The 27,311-nt window shown below is 42.1% G+C and overlaps 1 protein-coding gene across 2 annotated transcripts in view; it reads right to left on the reverse strand.

The window, feature by feature from the left end:
- KIF26B (kinesin family member 26B) overlaps positions 1–27,311 on the reverse strand; it is a 414,751-nt gene that overhangs the window by 27,841 nt on the left and 359,599 nt on the right. For both annotated transcript variants that reach the window (XM_081038975.1, XM_081038976.1), the window contains one exon: positions 26,608–26,767. In XM_081038975.1, the coding sequence (XP_080895101.1) occupies positions 26,608–26,767 (160 nt within the window). The remainder of the gene's footprint in view (positions 1–26,607; positions 26,768–27,311) is intronic.

Raw genomic sequence — 27,311 nt, forward strand, 5'->3', positions numbered from 1 at the left:
GGGGAAGAGGGACTGGCCATCCAGTGAGAGGGGCAGACATGCTAACCCCCGTCATGATAGCATTCGTTACAGCCAATGACAGAATCTAAAAATAGCACATGATAAGGAAAGACCCCTTGAGGCTAGAGGATGTCCCCAGGGTCACTGAAACTCCCTATGAGAGAACTCCTAGACCTTCACCTTGATCGCACAGTTCTGTCTCCTTGGCGGGGGTCTCCTACGCGGCAAGATCCAAGGACCGACAAAGAACACTTTATTTGCATGTGGTCCCCAAAACACCTAACAAAACTCTAAATTCCCTTCTGAAAGGATGGTCTGGAATCTGTAGCTCCTTCTTTGCTGACCCCCAGGAAGGGAAATTGTCCCAGTCGCTGAGATGATACAGGCTGCCCATGAAACAAGAGGTCCGAAGTCACACTACAATGCCAGGTAATTTCACAAGCAAAAAGTCATTTCTTTCCCGAGCAGTGGTAAGTATACTTCTTCTCCAGAAAGGAGGTGAAGAACCCTTGAGGGAGAAGGTAGGGCATGTGTTGACCATGCCTTTTGAAAGGAGAAAGAAGTGGTGAGCTGTGACTCACCGAGTCGGGCCACCGAACACCAGCACCATGGAAATGGATGGCCCTTCTTTCAAGTCCTGCTTCTTATGAGAGAGGACTGTAGATTCCACTTACAACAGACATGGTCTCCTTCAGTACAAACACAATGAGCACACAGAATTCTTAATAACACATCGAAAGAAAGGAGCTTAGTTAATCCAGAAAACTAATTAAGCTCCAGAACAATTTGCAAGAAAAGGTTTCTTGGGCAGCAAGAACTGAAGCAGACATATAAATCACAAACATGCACACACATATGCCCATCCAGGTGTACACACAGTCAGGCTCTGTTGTGAAAAGGTAGGCAGTGGTTTGTTTGTTTGTTTAAAGTAATACACCATCAGTATTCAAGAATGGAAATCACATGCAGAGAATGGTCAGATGTTGAAGCAAGATAACAACTAACATTTCAATGTCAAGAACACAGTGGTACCCTTAAAGGATATTTAAGGATATGACCCTGGAACTACATTACATGCCAGTAACTAGGCCATTTCCTACCCACTTTACCTGTAAATTGCCAGAATGTCTTCTCTAGCTCCCAAAGAGAGCTAGAGATACTGGGCAAGAGCCACCAGGTATCAAGTCAGCTCCAAGAAATATGATCTCCCAGCGCTAGCCCCCAAATCCCAGGCCCCCGTATCCATCCGCTGACCACCAGGAGCAGAGAGCGGAGGGAAAAGGGAGAAAGAATGGAAAGGAAAAGAAAACGACAAGTAGGGTAAAACCACAACTTGATGTAGTTTTTGGCTACTCAAATGGCCACCCTTCCTCCCACTGATCCTTCTGCCTTTCTATTCACATCCTATTGGTCTGTAAACGTCCCTTTCTACTGTAGCCTAAAGTGTCACCAGTGAGACCAGGTCTCCGAGATAGCATCCCTGGCCTCATGTTCCTGGCCAAGGTGGGTGACGTCTGTGCAGGCCTTTACCCTTCATTAGAGAGACAGTTGTAGGTGACAGACGGAGGCACCAGTCCCACTGGGTGAGGACAATTCTGGTGCCTGTCTGTCTTCTAGATCCCAAGCAAGTGCCTTTCTTTGTGACACTGTCACGTTGTGACAGACCGATAAATGCATACTTTCACAGAGGAAAAATCCCTCCCTTGAGTTTATTTCTTCATATGGGACTCAAAGACCCCCTTCCATGATGGCTTCATGGGTGCACATCTTTGAGGAGACTATACGACTTCCCTCTGGGAGAAGCATCTGAGAGGCAGCAGTGACTTTTCTCAGCAATGTTGCCCTGAAAGATGCCAACATTTGAGGGCACGGATTATCTGGTTTCTGGTACTAGAGAAGTAGCAAAACTTGCACAGGCCCAGCTATCCTAATGGCATTTTCAAAAGGTGTCACATAAAGGTAAAGTGCTTGCTGCTCTGTTTCAATCTCTACTCCATTTATCCTGCACACGGCACAGGCAGGTCTCTTCTGTAGGATGCTGGGAAGGAGAGCACCTCGTGCTGGCAGCTGAGGTAGAGAAGCATAGCTCTCAGGTCCCCAGGGAGAGCGACTCTGGCTTGTACAATAAAGCTTCCTGTGTCCGGCAAGTGTCTCAGAGGTGCCTCTGCAACACTGGCATTCAGCAGTGTGCGAGATGATTTCTCTCCTCAGAGAGGAGCTTAGTAGAGGGCCCTGCAGAGAGCCACCCATGCCTAGCTGAAGGATCAACCTTTGTGATCCAACCAATATGTCACCTGGTGTGCGTTCATGCCTTGCTTAACCTAAGACCACCTGTTAGCAGAGGTCCTGAAACCGTAACCACTTAAAGTAATCGAGGTTCATCTAATATTCTCCCATAGAACTCTTTTGTTAAACACTGTATAGCCCCGAGGTGCAAATGGCGCCATTTAGGGATGTGTCTGATGTAGGTAACACATGCCATCCTGGTGATTGAGGCCTGGTGCCATGGTGGCTCTAGAACGTTGGGGGCAGAGCCTAAGCAGAGGCAGGTGAGGAGCCATGGCGCCCAGAGGGACCCAGGTGGAGCAGCAGTTACCTCCTGGAGGACCAGGCACATGATTAGCACCTACGTGAGCTTCCTGAGGGACATGGGAAAGCGTGTGAACGGAAGGACAGTCTACACAAGAGGTTTCTACATCGCAAGTGTGGGTGGCGGCCAGTGAAATCTGAACTATGACTTTAATAGTTTACCACTGTTCACATAGGAAGATGAAATCTAGGGAAATGTGGACCACATGAATCCATTTGATCCTGGATATCAGTGTTCTGTTCATCCAAGTAAGATAATTCACATAATTCAGCCTACTTCATGAGAAGCATGAAGAAAAGTACACAACTTGAATTTATAGCTAACAGGAGATTTCAAGTTAAAATCCTAACTAATCTGCTTCCAACTTATTTAACAAGACACACTGGCAATGACTAACGTGGTTATAAAACATAGGTTCGTTTATATAAATTAAATGTGTTCCATGAAAAAAATCTTTTTACATCATTTACTTGCTTAACCACTCATTCCCTCTGATGTAGACAAAGGGAAAGCATGACCCCCGTCTAAGCTGTGGATCACTCAGAATTAGTAGAATCTGAATTAATATTATAAAATATATAAATATATAAATATATAAATATTATATAAATATATATATAAATAAATATATAAATATTATAAAATATATAAAAACATAATATTATAAAATCTAAGTTCTGCTCAGAAAAATGTACATCTAATTCAAGGCCATAGCACCCAGGTATGACATAAGATGTTTTAAAGGTAATTTACATAATACGAAAATTATTCCGCAATATAGAAAGTCCACTGATTCCAGGATACAATTCTGAGTCAAGGTTGAAAAATATTTTTAGAGCCATAGAGTATTAGAGTTGAAAGGATTCTTAAGGGTCATTGCATATTTTGAATAAAAGGACTGCCACTGTAACAGGTAATCTGTTTTCTGCCAGAATTTTTTTCACGACTGAACATTTACCATCGCCCAGGGCTGCCTGTGTAATATTTGTGAGTAGCCTCGATTATTAGAAAGCTCTTTCTTATATTGAACTTAAATCTTCCTTGTACTTCTAACCCATGGGAACTGGCTCTGTTTTCTAGGGGCACACAGGGTAAAAATAATCCTTTGGCACACACTGGCCGTTCACATTTCAGAAGACATTTACCATCTCCTCCTTAAAGGTTCTCTCGCTGGGGAACATTCCATGTTCCTTCCATTGCTCTTCAAATATTTGTTTGTTCATCCACGCTCACACTAAGCCCCCCTCCTCCTACTACACAATTTAGTACTTCCTTTCCACTCAGACCAGTCTCAGATCTCGTGTAGTAAAGAATATGCCCTTGCCCAAAGAAAGGTCTAGCCTTTGACGTCAGCTTCTGAGAGGTAATCTATGGACCTGTAGGAGTGTCTTTGCTTAGAGTAGGGATTGACCACACCAGATGTGAGGGCCACACCTAATAGTCTTGGGGACAGAGCTGGCCATGCCAGAAAGATCACCCAAGTGATTTAGGTCATGGGCTTTGGGTCATGCAGTATCAGCCAACCTAGAGACCAGGTTCAACCATTTGGGAAATCAATTAATCAATACTTAATGAAGCCCCAGCAAAAACACTGCACACTGAAGCTCAGGTGAGCTTCCTGGTTGGATACTCAGTGCACAAATCAATACTGGGAAGGTAACACATTCTGACTCCACAGGAGCAGACAATGGAAGCTTCATGTGTAGAACCCCGCCAAACTCTGCCCTACGCATCTCTTCCCGTGGCTGGATTTTAATTTGTGCCCTTTCTCTGTAATAAATTGTTGCTGTGAGTACTCTCACCAAGTCCATGAATCCTTCTAGTGAATAGACAAATCTGAGGTTGGTTTTGGGAACCCTTCAAACTTCAGTTGGTATCAGAAGTGAGAGTGGTCTCATGTGGAGTCTTCTCTCTAACTTCGTAGTTGGACCCTAACTCCTTGTAGGTGGTGTCAGAAATCTTGGGCAGACGTGGCAGTCTGGGCAATGTGCTCCCAAACCTTACAGTTTGGCTAATTCCAGGTAGCTCTTTTCAACAAGATCCTAAGAAACTTGGAGACAGGAGCTGCACCTCTATTTTGACCTTTTTAATAGTAACTCTGACAAAGTTTATGATTTGCTAGTTCAAGGACAGAAGGGAAAAGAACTCATATTTATTTTTACTTAGTTTAGCATATCCAGGAGCTAGGAGTGTCATCACTTTGATGAAAAATAAAACAAAATAACTTAGAGGGCAAATCAGCAGACCTTATAGACAAATAGAAAATTATAGGTCCATAGGTTTCCCCTGAATTAATAGACTGACAAAACACTGCATATGCTAATGAAGTTTAAGATGTTCTAAAGGGGTGCTTAATGATTTAATAAGAAGACCCTCTACATTTACTAAACATGCAGACTGGTCTGTAATAGATGCGTGCTCGTTATTTGATCCACCTGCAGGACTAGATTAGGAGTCCTAATGTTTATAACATGACTGTAATTTAGACTACAAATGCTACTCTGACATTTTTCACATTATCTAAAATTTCACTTCCTTTTTAAAATTTATTTGGCCTCAGCCATTATCATTAATTCTCGATGCTTTGCCATAGACATTTCTCTAGCGCTGTCACTTTTTATAGAGCCTTTGCAGTGGTGTATGACAGCTTTGCTGGAAGAGAGACAAGGAAACATCTCAGTTCTGTCGCATCATCACCACTACACATCTTTTGAGTAAAGATGAGCTCATTGCGCTATTTAGGAACTTAGCTATTCTCCAACTTCAAATCACCCTCAAATTTAGGAGCATGTGTTCATTCCAATGTCAGAAATCTCTGAAGTAACTCAAGAGGGAGTTAGGCACTGATGAATGACAGAGATGGAGTCAAGAGTCCTGTTGTCATGGTAACCCAGAGCCTCTCCCCTAATTTCTGCTCAAACTTGTCCTTCTCCATGAACTTTTAAAGAATTCTCCAGATGATAAAAAAAAAAAAGATGATTACCAATGGGACTCTTGATATAATGAAATCCTATTCTTGCCTAGTGCCTTCTCTCTTCTCTCAAACCTTTCCCACTGCCTTGCCACTACCTATCCCTGACCCTCCTGTGTCACCTGAGGGAAAAACTTACATTTTTAGAACATTCCTATGCTTTTTCATGAGTTTGCATGCTTGTTTCAGTTGAAAAAAAGCTTATGTTTATGGCATTTTGATGGTGCCTTTCTACAGCTCAGTCTGTGATCACCCTTCAGGGTTGCCATTAGAACCTTGTAGACGCTGGGCTTTGAAAATCTGCAAGCATATTTCCAGTATTTCAAGTGCTTTCAAAGAAATGTGTTTAAAAAACAAAAACAAAAAACAGACAAACAAAACAACAACAAAAAAAACCCAGGGAAACATCTGGAAGGGCCTCATTTCCTTTTTTCACCTCCTCTCTGAGCAAAACCCTAGGACGAGAGAGCAACATAGGGACTGGGTAAATTATGGGGCTTTTATTTTACAGCTCTGGAAACCCAGGTGAGTCCCTCTTATACCACATTCCTCAGAAAGGCTAAAAAGAGGTTAAATAGCATTAGACAAAGGGTGTAGGCTTGATGATTACACTGGATTACAAACATGACTATTTCCAGTCTCCAGAGTTCAATTTAGCCAATTCCAGGCTTTCTCTCTATTGAAATAAAATAAACAGAAGAAATGCAAATATGAGCCCTGAGCAGTCCTTTCATTTGCATTCACTTGACTGTGTTCTGATCTCATACACACAAAAGGCAGAGAGATCTAATCTCTCTCTGCTCAATCAGACTGCCTATCAGTGGGCACCCCGGGTGTTGTAGGATAACCTTCCAAGAAAGAAGACACAAGCTGGTTTATTAGGCAAGGCCAGCGGTATAGAATATCACCCTGTCGGGAAGGATTCAGACCAATTCTTGGGAGGATGGATTAGTTGATTCAACTTGTTTCTTCCAATAATCTCAAGCTCATCTCTCTCCCTGCGCAATGGCTTTTCTTTGAAGTCAGCAGCGTGGAGCTTAAAACAGGATTGTCACTGTCAGGGTCAGGATGACCATTTGTGCCCTCTCCTTCTGCCCTTGCCCCCTGCTTCTAACCAATGGCCTTTCCAAGACTTAGTTGGAGATACTTAAAGTGGTTCTAGGAGGAGGGGTGAAGCACCATTGCCACCAAGTCCATTATTCCCTGAGATGGGGACCCTTGGGTGCTCACCCAACGGGCTGCAGACCAGTACAACTACGGCTCTGATCCATTTGTTATCTCACTGAATGACAGTGGGGGAGGCCTCCTCATCATACGAAGGGTGACAGTAAAGATGATTTGGTGGCTTTGGACCTGGAGCTGAGCAGAATATCCTGAGATCCCTCCCTGCACTGTGGATTTGGGCTGTACCACTCTATTCCCAACTCCCTGAACCACGGTGGCCTTTGTGCCTCTCCGGCATCTGTGTTCATGCCAGGTTTTCAGCATGGAACACCCTTTACTTTACTGTCTGTCTGTGGAAATTCTTCCATGTCCAGCTCAATCCACTAGCCCACTAATTATTCAGGACAAAAAAGGAAAAGCGTAACAGCACTAGACATTCCCTGGGATTCATGTCCTTGGAAATCACCTGCCTTTCCTCTTCTTTTTTATTGCGGTAAAACATATATAACCTAAAATTTACTATTTTAACCACTTTCCAAACCACTGTTTGAACCACAATGTATGATTCAGCTGAATACTATTCATTGTATGGATACACCACATTTTGTTTTCCATTCATCTATTGATAGACACGCACTGCTTCCACGTGTTGGGCACTGTGAAGAATGCTGCTATGACCATGGACTTACAAATGTCTGTTCACGTTGCTGCATTCAGTGCTTTTGAGTATATACCTGGGAGTGGAACTGCCGGATAACATGGCAATTCTATGTTCAATTTTTTGAGGAGCTGCCAAACTGTTTGACACAGCAGCTATCCCATTTTACATTCTCACCAGCAAGCAATGCACAAGGGTTCCAATTTCTCCACAGCCTTGCCAACACTTATATCCTGGTTTTGATAGCCTTCCTAATGAATGGGAAGTGGTATTTCATTGGGGTCATATTGATGCTTCTATAATGACTAATGATGTTCTTCATCCTTTCATGTGGTTATTGGGCCGCTTTGGATAACTTCTTTGGAGACATGTCTATTCAAGTCCTTTGCCCATTTTTTAATTGAATTGAATTTTGTTGTTGTTGAATTGCAGGAATTCTTTACATATGCTGGAGATCAATCCTACGTTAGATATATGATTTGCAAGCATTTTCTCCTATTCTGTAGGCTGTTGGTCAATCTCTTGATAGTGTCCTTTGATGTACACATGGGCCATTTCATTTTTTGGTTACACTTTATCCGTCTTAGATTTTAACTCACATTTTTGGCATCTGTAGTTCAAAAGCCTCCTAATATTTGGTTTTCCTGCCAATAACCATGACCAAAGATTGCCTATGCTACCTTGTGTTGAAGATACTTGTGCAATATTGTCCTTGTTACTTGCCGACCACTAACCAGTCACCAGCTGGGAAAACTTGAAAGACTAGTATTGCTAAGTACATGGACTTCCCAGGGATAAACTTCTTTCGAAATCAAGTATAACCAACTTTAAGGAGGGTGTTGAGGACAACTGTGTTAGAATGCCTTCTGGGTATCATGTGTGGTTTGAAGAAACATGATTTCACAGTCTTCAGAAAATGTACCAATTGGATTGGTTCATGACACAAGGACCAGTGTTTTAGGAACTGGAAGGAATGAAAAGGAAATTAAGTTTAAGAATGGTTTCCATTACTGGTATAAGTCTAAAAAAAGAGGTTCCACAGAAAGACTAGTATTCTACCGTTCATTCATTCGATAACTTAAGAGAGAGTCCATGAAATTTTAATGGGGATTGACATGAAGGGATTATGAATTTCTTGAAAAAGAATGAAGAAAGATTCAAGTTTTCCAGTGATGTTTATTTTGTTTGATAAAAAGATAGGCTATTGTGGCACAATTTTTAAGGCTTTTAAGTAGGTAAGTTCAATCACAAATAGTTATTCATTTCTTACGCAGAGTAACTATGGTTCAAATTCAGAATATCATCACTGTTACCCCTGCAAGATCCTTCACTGGGCTTTTGTTTCCCAAAACCCTGCCGGTGACAAAAGGCTTACAAATGAGGAATTAATCATATCTCCCTTATGACACTTCTTAGGTATCCCCCTCCCACCTTTTCTAAATTTCGAAACATCTCAGTGCTTTTCCAAAGGGCTATGAAAGGCTCTCAATAAATTCGATGGATGATCCAAAGACCACTAATGATGCCTTCTTCTCAGAGAACTGCATACATAAGTAGAGATCATTTCCTTTCTTTCTATACATCAATGACTTCAGTGTCCAGCATAGAGATGCCAGTCTACAAACATTTACATACATATCTCATGGGGACCTCTCCATCAAAAGTAGTCGTTCCCGGCTTCCTACCTCCCTAACTTCCAAAATACTAGCTTTTATTTTTCCTCACAGAAGCCACTGTCAGAATAAAACCAAGGCCAATGTCACTGCCTTGGGCTACAGCGCGTGTGGCATACCAAACTCACAGCCTGTCCAGACAGACTCTCCCAGCCTTCCAAAGCATTCTGCAGGGCAAGCAATGGCCTACTCAGGTGTGTACCGCTCACAATCTTCAAGGGTAGATCACAGGACAGACATTTTCACCAAGGTTACTATCAGGTCCCTCTTGGGGAATGCATACAACAACTTTCTCCAAAGGGGAACAGTCAGAAGCACCAACGTGCCCCAATTTGAGTCAAGACTCTGGCCGAGTCAAGTCGGGTCCATCTGTAAATGGTGTCTGTGTGATGACTCCAGGGCTCTCCTTACATGGATCTTGCTGAGGTCCCAAGGTCTTACAAGCAAAAATGTTCCATTCCAGCAGGGTGTTTGGGTTAAAAGCGTTGGCTAATAAAGCCAGTGTGTAGTCAAGTTCAATATATTTGGCATGTAGAAAAGATATTCCAAAAGGGCAACAAGGCATAATCCTTGCTTGCAGTTAAGTCTAAGCAGAGGAAGCAGCCCCTATGTGGTGGGATTTTGGAGAGTCTTGTGACAAAGCCTGAAAGTACCCTGCTTTCATTCCTTTGCACTAATACACAGAAATCCATATTCAAACAAATACATTTGAATAATACATTTGAATAATACATATTCAAACAAATATATTGTTTTGGGGTAGTTCACCCCACAAGCAGGTATTAAGAACCTAGGATACAGGTAGGCTCTTTGCTAGCCCTGGAATTGCAAACACAAATGAAATAGGACCCCTGCTCAGTAGGCTAATAATAGGTCCTATTTCACCCAGAAAAGTCTCACTTTATGCCTATTATCCTGCATTCCAACTAATTTATTTTGTCCTAGGTTTTCCATTTTTCACAACAAAGTGATAATAAGACTTTAAAACAATAAGATGGAGACAGTTGGGCAGGCCTCACCTACTAACATGTGTGTTACATGCAGTAAAAAGAATTTACACTTGAAGACATACTGTTCCTACTAAATGCAGAAACTTGTGCTGAGATGCACTTGAAATTGGTTACTGCACACACATAATTCAGAACTGTGCTCAAACACAGTTCTATTTCTACGCAGAGAAATACAAGCTGTGGTCAAAATTTTGCAAAATTTACATATACAGAGTTAGATAGAGTACATGAGATACAAACATTTTGTGATGAAGGTTATGTCAAATGAAAAACTATTTCATCAGGGGCATGAACTGCTCTCTCTTTGCTGCCTGTCATCAACAGGATTTGAGAAATGTTTGAGACTTTAAAGAACTAGCTTAAATGATATGAAATTGCTGACATTAGACAGTTTTTAACTTCAAAACATACTTTAAAGTATGGAGTTTTGGAAACAGGTTTTCTAAATTTTGATTGTACTTTGTTGAAAATAAGCTGTAAATCCATACCAAGGGTTTAACAAATAAAACAAAAATCTCAGCTTCTGACGCTTGTAAGGAATTATAATTATTAAATAAAACAAAACTTGCAAATAGGGAGGACCCTGACATATGTCTCTACAAAAGCAAAGATGTAACTAAATGAATATTAGACAGCAAGAAACACACAGTATAAAAGATTAAATTTTGAAATTCTGTAATTGTGCTTTGGAAATTGACTTGGGGGAAAACTTTTTGAAACTTTAACCCATAATATTCTTACTCAATTGGGATGGGAACCTTATTCCACTGAAATGAACTTGTAGCTGGCTATGGTGTACGTAAGGTCTTAATTATTTTCAACCAGACTGTGATATTCTACAAAGAGAAATTGAAATGTATAAATAGTTTTATGTATTAACCCACATGCACATACATTTAAATAAATAGGTACACAGTTAGATAACTAAAGAAGAAAAATGCTGAGGCTCTAAGGTAATACTAGGAAGAAAAAGTCTTAAGAAAAATACCGTTAACATGATATGAGGTCAAGATGACTGCAACACATAAAGGTGTCTCAAGAATAATTATTCTACTTGTTCAATTTTAATGTTCCGATAAACAACATAAAGAAATTTAAAACTGTTTTTACTTTGGCGTAAAGGTTTTTTTTTTTGGTAAGAATTTTTTTTTTTTGAAGGTAACTTTTGAATAGAACTAATTTATAGGTCCACTAATACAAATGGATTTATCAGAAAAATTTTCAGAAAATTAATACTATTAAGTACCCCTTTTCACTCTCAAAAATGTGTAGGTTTGGATAGTAAATTATATGGTTCCCTTAGTTATAATTTAGAACGGGAGAGATGTGTAACAGAAAAATACAGAAAAGCAGCAAAAAGAAATATGGTAGTCTAGTTACCTCAAAAGGTTTTCTTATTAAATACAATTCAACACTGTGGATAAATATTCTCACAAATTTTATTAAATGCATTGCCGGGCTCGTAAAAGAATAAGACATTTTCAAGCCAAAAAACAAATGAACGTACAACTCAAGAAAAGTAAGCAGAACACTGAAGTTTGCTTTTTCCCTGAAGATATTGGGCAAACCAGGTAATATTCAGCTTAGTTTTTCATGTGGCCTCAAAGGGCATGAAAAACAGAAGGCAAAGCCCAAAGCCTTCTCAGCATGAGGATTTGAACAGGAAAATCCCCTTCAACAACTTCCCCCCTCATATCTACAAGACATGACTGTGGAAATCCAGCACTGAGCAGAGAAGAGACATTGTCATGAGAATTTGGAACCACAGGCTGGATTAATGCAGGTTTGCAGCTTGAATTTTTAATAACTGGGTGGTCCAAAATATTTCAGGATGAGAATATAATGCAGAATGTCCTCAACTGGTAGTGATCACAGGCACCAAGAAGTAAATACAAATGCTAAAATAAACCATCTTAATCCAAGGTCTTAAAGAATTCTCACAAATAAAAAGCCAATGAAATTGAGTACCCCAGGGCAAAAATAAACACACACAGAAACAAGGCACCAAGAGACAGACCCAGCAGAAACAACAGATGGCAGAAAGAGATGTTGAAACATAGATTACAAATAAATAACAAAAAGTTGATTCACATGTTTAAGGAAATTTAAATGTTTAAAGAAATAAAATTTTTTAAAAAAATTATCAGGAATGACCCATTTCTGCTTCTGGCCATGTTGGAAACACAAGAACTAGACTTACTCTCCAGCCTTAAATAGCTAGAAAACCAAACAAAATATGAGAAAAAAATGGGTTTTGGATACCAGGCAACAGTAACAGAGAAAAGTGATCTTTGAGAGGTGGGTAACTAACAAATGAGGTGAGCCGTTCCAGTGGCCAGCTCACTGCCTAGAGGAGCTTTCCAGACCACAGAGCAGAGAGGGAGGTCCGGATAGAACCAGGCAGTCACCTGGCTGCGATGAGGAGATACAGACCTGAATTTGGAGAGACCAAGGCAGCTAAAATTTACAGGGAAAGAAGGAGAGAGCTGGAGAGAGGGAGGGAGGGAGGAGGAGGAGGAGGAGGAGGAGGAGGAAGAGAGAGAGAGAGCCAGAGACAGAGAGACAGAGAGAGGGAGAGAGAGAGAGAGAGAGGCAGTCTCATGGAGTGGAAATAATTTCTGTTCAATGAGACAGAGTGAAAAGACCTGCTACTACATGGGACAGAGTCCTCAGAAGGGGTTAATAATAATAATGTTAGACCCCTCCCTCTAATAGTGGGGTCAAATTAGCCCTAGATGCTCTGTACCTCAGCTTAACATCAAGCCTCAAAAGGAGCAAACTGATTCCAAATAACTGGAAATTAGTAAATACCTGTAAATAACCCATGGTTCAAAAAGTAATTGAAATAGAAAATAGAAAATATTTTGAACTAGTGATAGTGAAAATAATCATTATCAAAACTTGAGGATACACGCACAGCAGTAATTAGTGGGTAACATATAGAATTAAGTGCTTATGTTATAGAACAAGAAAGGGTGAAAATTGTTAAACTAAGTACCCATCTGAAGATGGGAGATAAAGAATAGCAAAGTAAACCAAAGAAAGTAGAAGGAAAGTAATAGTAAAGAGCAGAAATTGATATCTTGGACAACAAAACACAGTAAAAAGAAAATTAACAAAGTGCAAAGTAATTAAGATAGTCCGGTATTGGCATAGGGATGGAGAGCGCAGAGACAGAGTCATGCATATTTGGACATTAGTTATATGACCGAGGGAATAATGCAGATCAGTGGGGGTTCAATAAATGGTGCTAGGAGAAAATATTTCAGAATAGTAGAATCCAGAGTTTATAAAGAATTCCTATGAATCGATTAACAAAAAGATAAGCAGTGCTACAGAAAAATAGGCAAAAAAAAACAAGAGGTAAGAACTAACCAACGTGAGAAGACACTCAACTTTGTTCGTAATCAGGGAGATGCGAATTAAAATTACAATGATATACCATTAAATACCCACCCGATGGCCCCCAATTTTTTAAATCAGACAATACAGGTACGGATAAAGTTGGGAATTGTCACATATCATTTGACCATTGTTAGACATTACCATTCTAATTTGAACTAGGGGAGCAGATTACCTTCCCACAGAGCAACATGTGAAGGGATAACCCACAGGAAAGGTTAACTGTGATGTAGGCAGAATTAAATGAGGCCTGGCACATTGGGGGGCTCTCAACGGTACAGCCAGGAGGATGAGGATGAGAGTGGCAGGCACTGGGCATGCCTGGGAATTGCAAAAGTACAGGCACCTGTGGAGGGAGTGAGGGGTCACTCATTGGGACCAAGGGGTACCCCAGTGAGTGGAAAGGTGATAGTGAGGCACAGGAGTCAAACTTTGTTGGCATAGAATTTTGTCCCTTACCAGCTGCAGTAACGGCGGTAAGTCAAGGATGGCTAGAGATTTCTGTTACTCGCTTCTGCGTGCTCTGGGCTGCTGACAAAGGAAATTTGGAGTAAACCTCCTTTGGCCCCACTGCCCAGCATAATGAGGAAGTATTGTACCACATATTGCTAGCCCAGGAAAAGATCAGAATTCAAACTCGGAAGTACAGTTTCTAGTGAATACATATTGCTTTCACACCACCATAAAGTTGGAAAAACTGTAAGTCGTACCATTATTAAGCCGGGACTATCTGTACTCAAAAAGTGGTAGCTTTGCTACTCTTACTGCTTTTGTGCAATACATTCAGTTCCAAGACCATATGAAATGAGTCCTTACGTGGGTCCTTGAACAGGGAACTTAAACCAAAAGGGTGATTCTGATTCCATCCAAAAGGCTTATAGAGGAATAATCACTGGTTCTTTTTCATTCATAAATTATAGGCTCAAATGAATGATTTTGGTGAGGGAAAAACTTTGGGTTTTGGAAAGTTCACATTGTATGATTTTTAAAGGTGGCTGGTCTCCTTTTCCAAAGGCAATTGCCAAGCAGGGGTCCAGGTGGTTTTCATTATTCCAGCAAGAAATGGAGCCAAGAGATTTCCTTTTTCAGAATTTGATTGTCAAGGAGACCACGGTAGGGAGGGCTTTGGGCTGTGGATTTGTCCACGTCCTTAGCGTGGGTGGAGGCTGAATTAACCAGAAGGGTCTGCAGGCATTTTCCAGGGCTTTAAAGAGAGAGACTACCATCTCAATTATTGCAAAAATCACTTGAGATGATGAAGCCGCCTCCCCACCCAGTCTAACTGTCCTTCTGGTATCAGGTACATAGTCCTCTAAGATGTAGCGCAAAACTTATAGTATTGTCAAAAGATTGACTGCCATTCCCAAATCTGGGGACATTAAGTAGTGATAATGGCAGCCTTTCGTTAGAGTTCTAAGGCATTCCTCGAATCCCTCATACTTAGATCCTTAGGGAACTAACTCCAAAGCCATGCAATAAATGACTATAATAAAGAGGAAGTTTGAGTAACTAAACCTCTTGGATGAACTCGAAAACACTGTTGCTTCTACTAAATCCTAGACATTTGGAGAATTGTAGTAGTAAGAATCTATATTATATCTTGCATTTATTTTTGTTACTGCTATTCATTAGTGCCATAGAAAACATATTCACAGACGACTTACTGGGATTTCTTACCTCTCCCTTGAGTGTACTTTATAATGTGACTTTTAACTGCTTTATGCCTTGCACTCTAATTAGTATAATGGTTTCTTCTGTCCCACTGGTCTCTAACCTCCATCCATCAGTCCTAAGGCTTAGAATAATACCTTGTACATATTTGATAATTGTCAAAATAACCTGGCAGAGTGAATATATTTTTGCTATATATTTGATTTAGGAAGTAGGTCTATAGTGAGCATCAGGGCCTATCTATATCCTAAACAGCTGACATTACCATAAAAAGACCGACTTTGTGCTAGTTGAGAATAGGGGTCTGATGGTCACAAAGCAAATCTAGTGGCCCAAAGGTGCCCTCCAGGCATGAGGCAGGCCACCAAAAAGTCGAAGGCAGATGTCTGACTCACATCTGATATTGAAGAAGTGAGGTTTAGAGCAGGTTCATTTAATTCAAATTAGTGCACAAATAATAAGGAACCTGAAGAAAACGCTATCATTATCTTGATGAGCTCTTATTAGAGGAGAGACAGTATGTAAACAAATAATTAAAATATAACATCAGTGCCTATAATAAAATACCTACAGAATGACATAGGGGGTTAGAGGGGAACAACTTTTCTGGAGCAAAGCATTGGGAGGGAGGAAAGAATGTCAGAGAAGACTTCAAAGAGGAGATGATATTTAAAATAAGCTTTGAAGAATAGTCAGAAAGGAATGCAAGAATTTTTAATATTAAAGAACTGATTAATGTACTTTGCCATATAAAAAGAATAAAGGAGGAAAACCATGTGATCATCTCATTAGATGCAGAAATGGGGTAGACAAAATTCACCAATCAATTTTTAGAAATCTCTTCGAAATCCATCAACAGACATACCAATACTCTGTGATGTCCTCCTACAATGGGAAATCGTACATCAATGAAAATTAATGAACTATAACACGTCAATATGGATGTCAAAAATGAAATTGCGATTAAAAAAAGCAAGGTATAGTAGGGCTGGGAAGAGACTAGAATTCCATTTACATCAAGTTCGAAACCAGACAAAACTAAACAATATATATTTTAGGACTCAAATTTCAGTGGTAAAACTAGAAGGCAAGCAAGGGAATTGTAAACAACTTTCAACATGGCAGTCAACTCTGGGAAAGGCGGAAGAGCGGTGCAATCATAGGGGAGTACAGGGGCTGTCTAAGGCATTGAAATGTCCTATTTCCTAACCTGGGTGGGGGGCACGCCATATTCAATTTGTTGTACATTAGACATGGCAGATGTGTTTCTACATCTGTATACAGGACACATTTCACCATTAAAACATGTAAGAGTAAGAGGGAGAATCTCAGTAAATGGAGACGGTCCATCACAGTACTGGAAGATCGCAAGTCCTTGATAACCATTCACTGAACGACAGACTGAATGAATAAGACCCCTGAAAGCAGAAGTCGCCATTTGCAAAGCATGGGGGTGTGAGAAGGCTTGGGGGGTGTCAGTCAGGAGACTGGACAGAGTTTCTATGATCAGAAAGGTGGGTGTGGCCAAAATTCTGAAGAGTTTCATAGGCCCTAAAAGGGTTTGAACTCTATCCTACAGCCAACAAGCCATTGAAAGATTTAAAGAAGGGGGTGACATCAGATCTGCATTTTAAAAGGGCTTTCTGGCAGCTCTGTGGAGGGTATGGAACTAAAGCCTCTGCTTCATCGGAAAGGAACCTCCCAAGGAAACAATGGCTATGGCATTTTCCCCCAGGGAAGGGAGTAGTATAGTGGACTTTGTTCAGGAAACCACATAAAAATACTCTCAATACAAATGACACTTGCAATTAGTGCTCATTGTGGGGTTTCCTGCTCAGGATTGGCAAGGTTCATGGGAGAAATGAGCCTCGATACAGAGTTTGAAGAGAAGAACTGACATGGTACCTTAAGGATACACATATTTAACCCGCAGAAAAATTGGCATACCAGGGCACAAAACTAGGAAATACCTATATGCTTATAAACCAAAGGCACCAACACCTCCCTTCTTCTGAACCTAGAAACCCCTAAAATTTTGACTGAGTTCACTGGCAGGATAAGAAAGCATGGTAAGGAGAAACACACAAATAGCTATTGTTGGGGGTTTTGCCCTAAAGGAGTGATTATCATAAAGTCTCTTCAAGTCCACTATTCTTCAAACTAGTAACACATTTACTACAACCATCTCTATTTCTTCAGTTCTCTCTTCATCGTATCAAAATAAAATTCAGGTCTGCTTTAGTTAAAGAATTACTAGGTACATTAGACAATTTGGTACAACTTACCCGCTCCATGAATATAAGTATTTGAAAATTGCTCAATTACACATGAAATGAATTATCACCTCATTTGCATGGACAAAAAAAATCTATTAATGCTCAATTGAGCTTGAACCGGTTGTGAAACAGGTGAGAATTTATGGCTGGATACTCCGATTGAAGCTCTATTCATGTTCAAGGCAGGTTTTCTTTTCTTTTCTTTTTTTTTTTTTTTTTTTGATGGATTAAGCCCCAACTCATTAGTATACTCCATCCCTTCGGAAGCTTAATTGTGCCCAAGTTAAGCTATCCTTGAGTAATCCCAGAGACCTGTGGGTGCCTAAGGGCATCTTGGGCTCTCTGTGCACTGGCCCCCAACTCACCCAAAGCCCGCCCCCCCTTGCTTGTTTCCTCTGCATAGCCACATGTCTTGTGATATGATGATTAGTTATCATTAAAGACAACGATTAGCTGTGGACTTGGGGTCTTGCATTTGGCTCAGTAGTTTATGATTTGTGTCAGGCTGTATCTCCATCATTCAAGCAAATGACAGAACAAGTGTGAATGGCTCAGGTGGGTAAAGAATGGACTGTGGGAAACTGGAAGACATAGATGAGTGAGAATGAGAAAGAATAGGAGTAGATGGAGGGATTGCAGAGTCGCCATCTCTGCCCAGACAACCTTCACTACAGTGTTTCGGATTCCATCCACCTTACTTAAGCCCTTCTTTCCACTGGGGTGGTTAAGCCCTGGGGTTCAGGTGTTATCAGCTATGAGGCTTAGTTGTTTATGTCTGTGTTTCCACGAGACTGTAAATTGTCCAAGAGTGGAGATCGTCTGTGCTGCTCTGTTATATTCCCAGTGTCTTGCATATTGTAGGGGTCCAATCAACATTTTTGTACGAATGAGTGGATGAATGACTAAATTGGTCAAAGAACGTATGGACATTCTGTTATTTATTTCTCAAATGAAATGCTATATATGTTTGGTAGCCTCCATCCGACTTGTAACAAAATGAGTCGCTTAAACTCCTCAGCCAGGTCCATTGGGCCAGAATCCACCTTGTTGATCAGAACAGAACTGAGCTCCATGAATAATGGAGCTAAACTTTATATATCACTTGGAATCTGAAGTGTAAGGTGACGTTTACATCATCAAGGTTAGCCTTGAAAATCTCTCTGGAAGAAAACCCTTCGCACCAATCCAACAGAGTCAAGTTTTGTTTCAGTGTTGGGACACATCACTGTCTCTGGCTGATCACCAGAAGTACCTGGCTTGCATTTAAAGGCCACATTCTATGGAAAATTTGTATCTTGAAATACTTGAATCATACCCTGACCTCTGGGGTACGCAGACACAAGTGAGGGTGCAGCAGCCTCTGATTGCCACCTCACTCATTCTCAGGCCTGAAGGACTCATTGAGGGAAGTTGCGGGCGAACTCATTCACTTCCTCAGGAATCTGTTACTTTTCTCTTTATACACAGTACAACAGGTTGGATTCTCTTAAATTAAATGCCTGTATCTGACAGTAACCCTAGGCACACAAACTCTTGTTGAAGAATGCCCGAGACTTCCTTTTTCACGAAAAGTAATTATAATCCATTCGGTCAAAATGAGATGCATGCTTTGAAAATCAAGAAACAGATAAAGATATGGTAGTGCCAGATCAACCTGGGTAATAACTTTTTGAAATATAGTAAAACAATTATATTTTTGCCTTTGAGGCACGTTTCTTCAAAGGGGCTATCACAGTCGTTATCTCAATGACACCGACTATGTTCCTGAGGGAGAGAAGAAGTAAGAATGGTTATCCTGATTTGGCTGGTGGAGAAATAGCTCAGGAAGACAGAGTGTACAGAGATTAGCAGTGGGACCAGCGTCTCCCAGGTCACAGCTCAGCCTTAGCTCCCCCGCCCCACCCATCCATTTGCCATCCATCTCTTTTAGAAAACGACTGATACTGACTACACATATTTCTTTGGGAGTTCAGCCTGAAGAAACTTCACAAATTCCAGTTGATAGACTGACTATCTTATCTGCCACTGGTGGAAACCCCCAAAGCTCCTATTATTAGCCAGATGTTTGAGGAAGCTCATTATCTTACCCTCTGACAGCCCTGCCATCATTCTCACCTCTTGCCTATCCCTCCCTTAACCTGCTCGTATTCAGCAAAACTTCAAGACACAAACTAGGTGATGACCTCTCCTCTTCTGACAGGCTCCTATTCACTCAGGAATGCCTCTACACACCTCCTAGAAACTATCGCTGAGGGAGGAGAGAGCTATAAACGCCATCTTATCAGGAGGCTGTGCCCAGTGTGCAGCTCTCCAGTGTGGGAAGTGGGAAATGGTCACATTTCTCCTGCTGGAGCCCACCCAGCGAGGCAGGAGGGCCAGCTGGGGTCCCGCAGCCTGGGAGAGCATCATATAGCCTCCTGCACGTTTTTTTTACTGATGGGGGGTGTGAAATGGGTCCCCAGCTTTCTGACTTTTACATGAGAAAGATTACAGCAATTAAGAAAGAAAAGAAAGACTCATGAACTAGGCTGAGATTTGCTGCCATCAGCCACTGGTGGTACCCAGAGTGTAGGATTCAGCCTATTGGGCTCCACTGGGAGCTCCACTGGGAGTAAATGTGTTACTGAACGAGGGTGACCCGTTGAGCCCAACCTGCTACCTTGGGCCCTGCCCACAGGTTCTGAGGAGAATCTCATTCATTTTAACATCCTTATTTGGTAGATCTGAAAGGGAGATTTCTTTTCCATTTTCATCATCTTTCCAATTTCACTTTCCTCCCCGCCACCAGTATCTAGTAGTCATTCCCAGCTTAGCCATCACAGTAAAGGTGAAACCAGTAGATGGACCCTGAACATCCAGCTGGCTACAGCTGGTCCCAGCCCTGGGGCCTGTGCTTTCACTGACGACCAACTACACAGTTCATTTCTGCAGAGACAGTTGATTCATGGTCTTACCTCATTTGTTATTTCAACGACCATTGGCTGAGCACCATAACATTCTAGCCACTGTGTTGGGAAGTGGTGACACCTTGGGAGGCAGTGAAAGCTCTGTCATCCACCACTGTGCTCACGTACACAAGCTACTGACCGCTCGTGCCTCACTTTCCCCATCCGTAACATGAGTATGAGCATAACAGTACCTGTGCCATTAATTAAATTAATATTCATCCAGCATTTAGAACAGTCCCTAATGCCCAGGAAGAACGCTGACTGTGAGCTGTTACATCATGCTCGCATCATGAAATAGCCCTTATTCACAGCTCATTCACACACCAGGCAAACTATCTGAAATGTAGGTGAAAACCCAGAAAATAAGAATTGGAAATGAGTTCCTCCTTTTACCTAGCACCCAGCAAGTCCGTAAATCAGGAATCTCTAGCCCTTTGAAAAGGAGAAAAAGGTTCCCACTCTTCTTTCTGCACTTTTATTCATTTCTTCCATGGGAGGAAAAGGGTTTGACTGATGAGGCTGGTAAGGTGACCTTGGGCATGTACAGCCCCACGCTGTCTGTCTGTCTGTCTGTCTCCCTCCCTCCAGGTCACACAGATTTCTCCACTTGAGCCACTTGGCTGTCTGGGTAAGTGACTGCCCTGCTGACCTGATTCTGCCCAGTCCTGAGTCCTGGGGTCCACATTTGTGCGGGGACAGAAGGAGACCTCTGTCTACTCTGTTACGATTAAGCAGATGGACAGTTTTAATTCGCAATCAAACTCTGGTAGCTTTTTGCCAAATGGTTCAGAATCTGGAAAGAAGAGAGTTTGACAAGTAATCTCAGAAATTGAACCTAAAGAAAGAAAACCTCTTGAAAAGCCAAAGGGAAGTGAAGAAGTTTCCTGATTTCTACCCAGTCTTCAAACCGGATGGCCCATTATCCAAGCGGGGCTAGCGCTATAGACAAAAAGTAGACACCGTGGTGTTACTGCCAAGAAATGATGATTGAGCTGGGGGCCCAACAACCTGCTCCCAGTTCACTGAGGCTCTTGGAGGGCACAGGAAGTGGTCCCTGAGAACAAAAAGGACAGTGTGTGGCGTCTACGAGTTAAACCAGGGGTGCAAAAACCAATGTTTGTAGCCCCAACTGAATGAGGCCCAGGCAGCCTCATTCCTCCAAGTGACTTGCATGGTTCTGTGAGAAACCAGGCAGACTGCATTTACTGGTGGTTGCTGCCTCAACTCTCAAGAAAACAACATCAGTCTCTGAAATCTTCCAGAATTAAGTATGAAGGTTCCACCGGCCAGCGAAGCAAACGGAGAAAGGAGGGCGAAATAAAAGATAGTAAGAAAGCTGAAATCTCTTACAACAGGGACGTCTATGTCCCGGTGATTCTCTGAACTCACTTTCTCTGCATTCTTACAGTCATTAAAATGTATAAAGATGAGTATTTTTGAAGCAGCAATACTAAGAATTATCATTGTTGCAGTTGCTTGGCAACCTGAGACTTTGGTTATTTTATTTCTAAACAGGGAATGCTATAAATTGAGATCTGGACTTTGTGCAAATAGTTCTGAATTGATGTTCTCCCTATAAATCAGGGGGCAATAACACAGCATTAATGTACATTTAAAGGTTGCTAAATCTCTCTCTCTCTCTCTCTCTCTCTCTCTCTCTCTCTCTCTCTCTCTCCCCGCCCCCCCCACACACATTCTTACACAGAGCTTCTCTCCATTACATGTTATCTTAAGAAAATCTGGAGAATTGCTATTCCTTTGTATTTTTCCTGGAAAATGTTTATTTCATTCCATTTAGCGTAAATAATATACATTCGGGTCCAGAGGAACAAACCTTTCATCTCTGTATGAGCCAGGGGAATGGAGTATTGCAGCTAGTATTAACCATTCGCCCCTTTCTCCAGCTTCCCATTCGCAGAGTGGGTTTTCAGTGCTGAGAAAGCAGAGACAATCCCAACTCCTAAATGGCTACTAGGAGAAAGTATTTCTCCAAGCAAGGAAGAGGAGTGTCTGCGTTCTGCTATAGACCCTTCTGGATTTTCGGCCTGTCGCCACGGGTGCTGCCCGCGGGATACAGCGCTGCAGCCCCTCATGGGAGAGAAGCACTTTTAAAGTGGGAGAGAGTTAACACCTTTAAAAAGCTGCCTCTATGGAAGAAAACATCCTTTCTCCGCAAATCACTGATGTGGATTTGAGTTTCCTGGGCTGCTTGCTGGTGTGAATGAATTGCTGCGCTCTTATGCTTCTGCCTTCTCAACAGTGACCTTGGTGGCTGACTCCTCCCCAGGGCCCAGGAGGAAAAGTGCTCCTGCTGCAGATGCTGATGGCGACGTCCTGACCACCTCTGGAACTCTGGCTTCTCCAAGTAGCCCCTGCAGCAGTGTTTGCTTGCAGTCTGAAACATCTTATTGGTAAATAAGCCAATAGATCATTTGACCTATTAAAGGAATTATTTGTCCAAATGGAGTAAAAGTTACAAAGGAAGACAAATATTTCGAGGGCTTAAAGTACCATTGTGGGAAGGGTACGCTTCCCAAGAGTTTGTCCCCCTTTCCAAGAGAACATCTCAAAGGGACCCAAAATTCTGTTTGAGATAACGGGGTGGTGGTTAGAATTTCTAAGTCTCTGGAAAAGACTGTCGTCCTGCAGATCCGCTGGGAGACATAACATCACTTTAGTCAAAGCTAAGTTCGCACTGACAGAGCCTTGTGATGCCATTTCTGAGGACCAATTCCAGTGGTGTGTGCCTGCAACACTGGTTTTTGTCATGGGAATTCATTTCAATAACTCTGCCTATTTTTTCTTATCTATCAAACGGGAAGATTCCTGTTACATTGGACCCCAAGAAATGGTGAGGAATAGCAAATGGCTGTAATGAGGGACGGAGGGACATTTGCAAATGTACTGTCAAAACGCTCATGGCTACGGCAGATTTCCCTAGACAAGACGTCCCCCAAAGTTCAAGAGTCATTTGTGCAGCCTGTCAGTGCTAGACTGACTAGGGGGTCGGAGCCCTTGGTGGTCTCCCCGCCTTTCTGCATGCTTTTCTGAAAGGTGTCACCGTTTAGGATTGATTTATTGCACTTGGATTTGGCCAGCAAGCCTGCGGGGGGGGGGGGGGGGCGCTGTAATGGCTGAGGTTGGGAACCCCTTCTGCGCCTGAGTCTGTCACCTACAAAGGAAATATCATTTGCAAAGTCAAAACCATTCAGGGCACACCGAGGGTGCCCATGGGAGCGCCTGGGATGGCTAATGAATCCAAACTCACTTTCTGGCTTGCTCACATGACAAATAGTCTGGTACAGTGATGAAGAGAAATGAAGACAGCCTATATCCCCTCTGTGCCCATTCCAGTTAATTTCCCAGAAGCAAACACAAGGAATGCAGGTTCCAAGCATAGAATTGTCTAGGGTGACAAATGAAGAGGTAGCGGGCTTTTTGTGTGTGTGTTTTGGAAGGGTGGGGGAGGGTAACACATGTGGAGTTTGGTTTGCTGGTTTTCCCTGTGAGTGAGCAAGGTCAGGCAACTCCCCTCTAAGGAACTTATTGCAAAGACAAGGTTTGCCACAGTGAAAGGTGTTTAGTATGCTAACAAAATGCTGCATAATGTGGCTTCAGAGCCTGACTGAATTGATAAAAGCAATCTGGGCCACCCTGCTGTGCTGAAGACCCCATGCTGTGAGGACCAAAGACAGCTAATCTATTACAGAGCTTGATGAGCAGGGGGGAGTGGGCTGGCAGTGGGCTCCCAACTGCCAAGGTCTCCAAGGCTGTAGAAAGTGATGCAGTTTGATTCTGCCACCAACTGGCTGGGTGATTTGAGCAAATCTTTGCCTATCCTCCTGTACCTCGAAAGAGGAGCGTTTCTAGTTGACTCATCGCTTTGCAAATGGGATTTACAGATACTCAATATTGAATATATGTTGTGGCTGAGAATCGCAGCCACTATTCCAGCAAGGTCCTGTTAAAGCTCACACACAATGATGGGCATCAGGCCCGAGGGGTGACAGAACGGGGCTGTACAAGTGCACTGGAAAACGAGTGCTCCGGGGAGGACAGAGCTGGCTGGATGGCCAGGCCATCATGTTTCCTGGTACCATGCAATGGTGTTCCTGTGAGATCTTCTCCAGGAGAGTCCTGACGGTAGGGGACAACTCCATGACTGTGTCTTAAGCAGAAACCACATTTATGTTAAGTCTGCGCCCACTTCGGACATGGAAATACTTTCATCTTCCCTCCCCCAGAGTCAGAAGGCAAGGAAGGGAACTGCCGGAACGGAAGCAGACAGATGTCTGCAGAAAATGGTGAGTGGAGGTTTCACTTTGTCAGCCCTCCCAAGAGGCAGGTGGCTGGCTGGTCGTTGTGGCTAGCTGATGTTAAATATGTTTAATTTAACAAGAGACCTTGAGCTATCAATAAAACCCATTCTTAATGTTTCCCTATACGTTTATAATAGAATCCAGCTCTAACCAACAGGAAGTTACTTTATCTAAAGTAAAAGTAATTTCATATGCTTACATTCATCCATCCCTCCTAGCCTTAATGCAACAAATATTTATAGAAATCGTAAAAACATGTCACTCTACAGAAACAATGTGAGAGATATATAAGTAAAACATACAATCAGTGACCTCAAAAGGTGGCATTTTGAATTTTATCGACACCATGATCTATTAAGTTACAATATTAATAGACATGTTTCCCTTTTTTATGGACAGGGAAACCAATTAGGGCCCAAAACTCTTTCTTTCCAAAATCTCAGCCCTAACAGTACAACTTTGGACTTTTCCTTGTCTCCTCTCTCTCACCCCACTCTCTCCTTCCCTCTCCCCACTCCCTCCCTTCCTTCTTTCTCTTGTAAAAAAAAAAAAAAAAAATTGAGCTTAAATAATATCGAATGAAACTTTATAAACCTTCACCTTGAATTTTTTTCTCAGAGACAAGGGTTCTCACAGGGCTGGAAAAACCATTTCTAGGTTTATCCAACTAGGATTCCAAATTTCAACAATTGAGACAGCTAGGATTATAATCGTCATTTAAGCTCCTGAAGTCGGTCCAGCAATAGTCTTCCTGGTGGAGAATAAAACCACAGTGCTGATGTCAACTCAAGGCCGAGGAGAAAGAGAACTCAAGGACGTGTCTTGAACCTCAGTTATTGTAAAACAAACTGTCTGATTTATCTTTTCACTCTCACACAACCGTAACTTATATTTTACAGGCTTTTACAGATTAAAAAAAGTGATTCCATGTATGTTTTCTCATTCCTCATGGCAACTCTGAAAGGCAGGTATTGTTTCCATTTAAATATATGAGGATAGGCTCAAGTAGATTATCATTATTGGTCATTGCCTAGAGTGTTCTAAATTGTACCCTCTCAGTCTTATATCCCTATGATGTAGGTAAGATATATATATGTATAGATAGCTACTGCCCTCAGTTTCGTGTAGTGGGGGAGAGGTGTAGCTGGGCCCTGGGAGGCACCTGAGCAAGCAGGGAAGCACCCACCATCCCATCACCACACTGAGCAACGGCAAAGCTGAATTGGGGTGATGGTGGTGAAGGGTGGCTCCAGGCTGGGTCACTCATGTGCACAGACAATATGGCAAGTCTTTGGGAATTCCAGACATAGGATTAGCTCTGATTTCATCTTCCTGAAGCAGTAAAAGAATGAGGAAAAAGATCTTGGAAGTGAAATAAATATTTGCATGGGATGGTGGTAATTCCCTAAGCTTCATAAGCTGTCCTAAGTAGGATTTCCAGATAAACTACAGAATTCCCATATACCTCATGCAATCTTGGGGCGCAGACTTATACTAAAATATTATCTTTTGTTTATTGACATTCCAGTTGAACAGAGTATCTGTACTTTTATTGGTTACATCTGGCAGTGCTACTCCTAAGGGAAGGGTAAGCCAATCTTCTGCCCCCTTGCTCTCGTCACTATGAAACAGATACATCTACACCACGGGGACAATAATCTACCAACGCACATTGTCATTGGAGACCCCAACGAAGACAGTTTCCTATTTCTTATGACTTGAGCTGCCTAAATTTAGGACTGGGGTAGATTTAAGTATTTCCATAGCTTCTGAATAAGATCACGTATTACACAATTGTTAGTGAAGGCTTAGTGCTGGCAATAAACTAACAATGTAGTCTGGACTGTCCCTCTGTAACACACCTCTCCCTAGGTGTCACTGGACCGCTTACCTTGCCACATTCTTCCAGTTGAAGCGACACTTACTTGTATGGGACGTGTTTGCCGCCATTGACCAAAGCCAAGATGACATTGCCCAGAGCAGACAGCGAGAGGCACAGTCCTGAGCCTCCTTCCCGATTTTTGCTTAGGGCTTTCACACAACTGCCGAGGTCGATGAGGTGTAGGCGACTGCGGCCTCCGGACACTGCCACAGGAGAGAAACAAGAGAAGAGAGAAGGGGTTACGTTCTGACGAACACTCATCTGGTCTTCACGTAGCTCTTTGGGAAATCTGAAGGAAAAAAAGAGCAAGTAAAAGGATGAGGTTCATGACTCAGTAGGAAAGCGCAACAAAATCATGCTGGGGTTACACATATCGTAGTTCTCTTAAATTCTGTCCAGCACACATCACCTACTTTCTAAAACCTACTGATTCACCCTATAAATAAATGAGTAATTCCTGTGGGTTGAACAGGATGCTATTCCAGAGAAGGTAAATGTCTAATAAAAGGAGAATAAGGTGTGTACCTACATGTCCTTTGGGCAGCAGAATTCTGAACCTGATCAGAGTTAATACCTGAATGGGCCATAAATGGTTATCTGTTGATCATCACAGAGACCCTGACCTAAAGTTCAGCCAGGTACCAGGTCACCTGGGGCAAGGTGGAAAAGGGGTTGGCTGAGAAAGCCGATGGCACACCTATGGCAAAACACGCTTTACATTAAAGGATGTGATACTTTGTTCACCTT

This window comes from Rhinolophus hipposideros (genome assembly GCF_964194185.1).
Source record: "Rhinolophus hipposideros genome assembly, chromosome: 26".
Classification (NCBI taxonomy): domain Eukaryota; kingdom Metazoa; phylum Chordata; class Mammalia; order Chiroptera; family Rhinolophidae; genus Rhinolophus; species Rhinolophus hipposideros.